Here is a 1,710-nt window from a genome sequence, read left to right on the forward strand (position 1 = left end):
TCAGAACATGCCTGGCATCTTCTTTAGTCCTTCGACTACAAAAGCCCCCTTGGTCTGTGACAGGTATGCAGGGATCTTTGAAGCTATCCTCTGGCTCACCCACTGAATACCTTTCTCATGTATTTTCCTGAAGTGCTACCTGGGCACCAACATATTTCTCTGTATTATGCTAAATGAAAACCTTTGCCAAAGGGTTTATAAGACATTCCCTGTTGGTGCTCTGAGAAGTGTGAAATTAAACTCTCCTCTGTCTGCCAGCCTCTGAGATTTCCCCACAAATCGTATTTGGATATTTTTCTTGCAATTCCCTCCTTCAAGTTTCAACCCTGCAGGGATGGAATAAAAGAACACTTCCTGAGGAAGATCAGGCTGCTGAGCTTCGAGCTTATCTAAAATCGAAAGGAGCTGAAATTTCAGAAGAGAACTCAGAAGGTGGACTTCATATAGATTTAGCTCAAATTATCGAAGCCTGTGATGTGTGTCTGAAGGAAGATGATAAAGATGTTGAAAGTGTGATGAACAGTGTGGTATCCCTCCTCTTGATCCTGGAACCAGACAAGCAAGAAGCTCTCATTGAAAGCCTATGTGAAAAGCTGCTCAAATTTCGGGAAGGTGAACTCCCATCTCTGAGGCTTCAGTTGCTAAGCAACCTCTTCCATGGGATGGATAAGAATACTCCTGTGAGATATACAGTGTATTGCAGCCTCATTAAAGTGGCTGCATCCTGTGGGGCTATCCAGTACATTCCAACTGAGCTGGATCAAGTTAGAAAATGGATTTCTGACTGGAACCTCACCACTGAAAAAAAACACACCCTTTTAAGGCTACTTTATGAGGCACTTGTGGATTGTAAGAAAAGTGATGTTGCTTCAAAAGTCATGGTGGAATTGCTAGGAAGTTACACAGAGGACAATGCTTCTCAGGCTCGAGTTGATTCTCACAGGTGTATTGTACGAGCTTTGAAAGATCCAAATGCATTTCTTTTTGACCATCTTCTTACTTTAAAACCAGTCAAGTTTTTGGAAGGTGAGCTCATTCATGATCTTTTAACCATTTTTGTGAGTGCTAAATTGGCATCATATGTCAAGTTTTATCAGAATAATAAAGACTTCATTGATTCACTTGGACTATTACATGAACAGAATATGGCAAGAATGAGACTACTTACATTTATGGGAATGGCAGTAGAAAATAAAGAAATATCTTTTGACACAATGCAGCAAGAACTTCAGATTGGAGCTGATGACGTTGAAGCGTTTGTTATTGATGCAGTAAGAACTAAGATGGTCTACTGCAAAATTGATCAGACCCAGAGAAAAGTAGTTGTCAGTCATAGTACACATTGGACATTTGGAAAACAGCCGTGGCAACAACTGTATGACACACTTAACGCCTGGAAACAAAACTTGAACAAAGTGAAAAACAGCCTTCTGAGTGTTTCTGATACCTGAAATTCTGTGCAATTATTTTGTTCTTTTGGGAAAAAAAATCTAAAAACCATAGTAAATCATTATAAACTGAAATTTGACTAGTTTGGACATTTATTATCTCAAATTTAAAGTAAAAGAAATCACAAACTCCTGAGATACAAAGTAATAAATTACATAAAGGAAAAAAAAAAAAAAGAACACTTCCTGTACTCTTGGTTCTCCATCTCTCCTCTCCTGCCAGCTCCTACTGGAAAAAGTTTTTCCCTTCTTCTCTGTATGA

The 1,710-nt window shown here is 38.9% G+C and overlaps 1 protein-coding gene across 1 annotated transcript; it reads left to right on the top strand.

Moving 5' to 3' along the window:
• The first annotated feature begins 360 nt into the window (after positions 1-360).
• Positions 361-1,496, top strand: LOC119517940 (eukaryotic translation initiation factor 3 subunit M-like). The gene has a single exon (XM_037815018.1). It carries the CDS (start codon positions 516-518, stop codon positions 1,449-1,451), a length of 936 nt encoding a protein of 311 aa, XP_037670946.1. The 5' UTR covers positions 361-515; the 3' UTR covers positions 1,452-1,496.
• Positions 1,497-1,710: the final 214 nt, after the last annotated feature.

This window comes from Choloepus didactylus, chromosome 2 (genome assembly GCF_015220235.1).
Source record: "Choloepus didactylus isolate mChoDid1 chromosome 2, mChoDid1.pri, whole genome shotgun sequence".
In the NCBI taxonomy this organism is placed as follows: domain Eukaryota; kingdom Metazoa; phylum Chordata; class Mammalia; order Pilosa; family Megalonychidae; genus Choloepus; species Choloepus didactylus.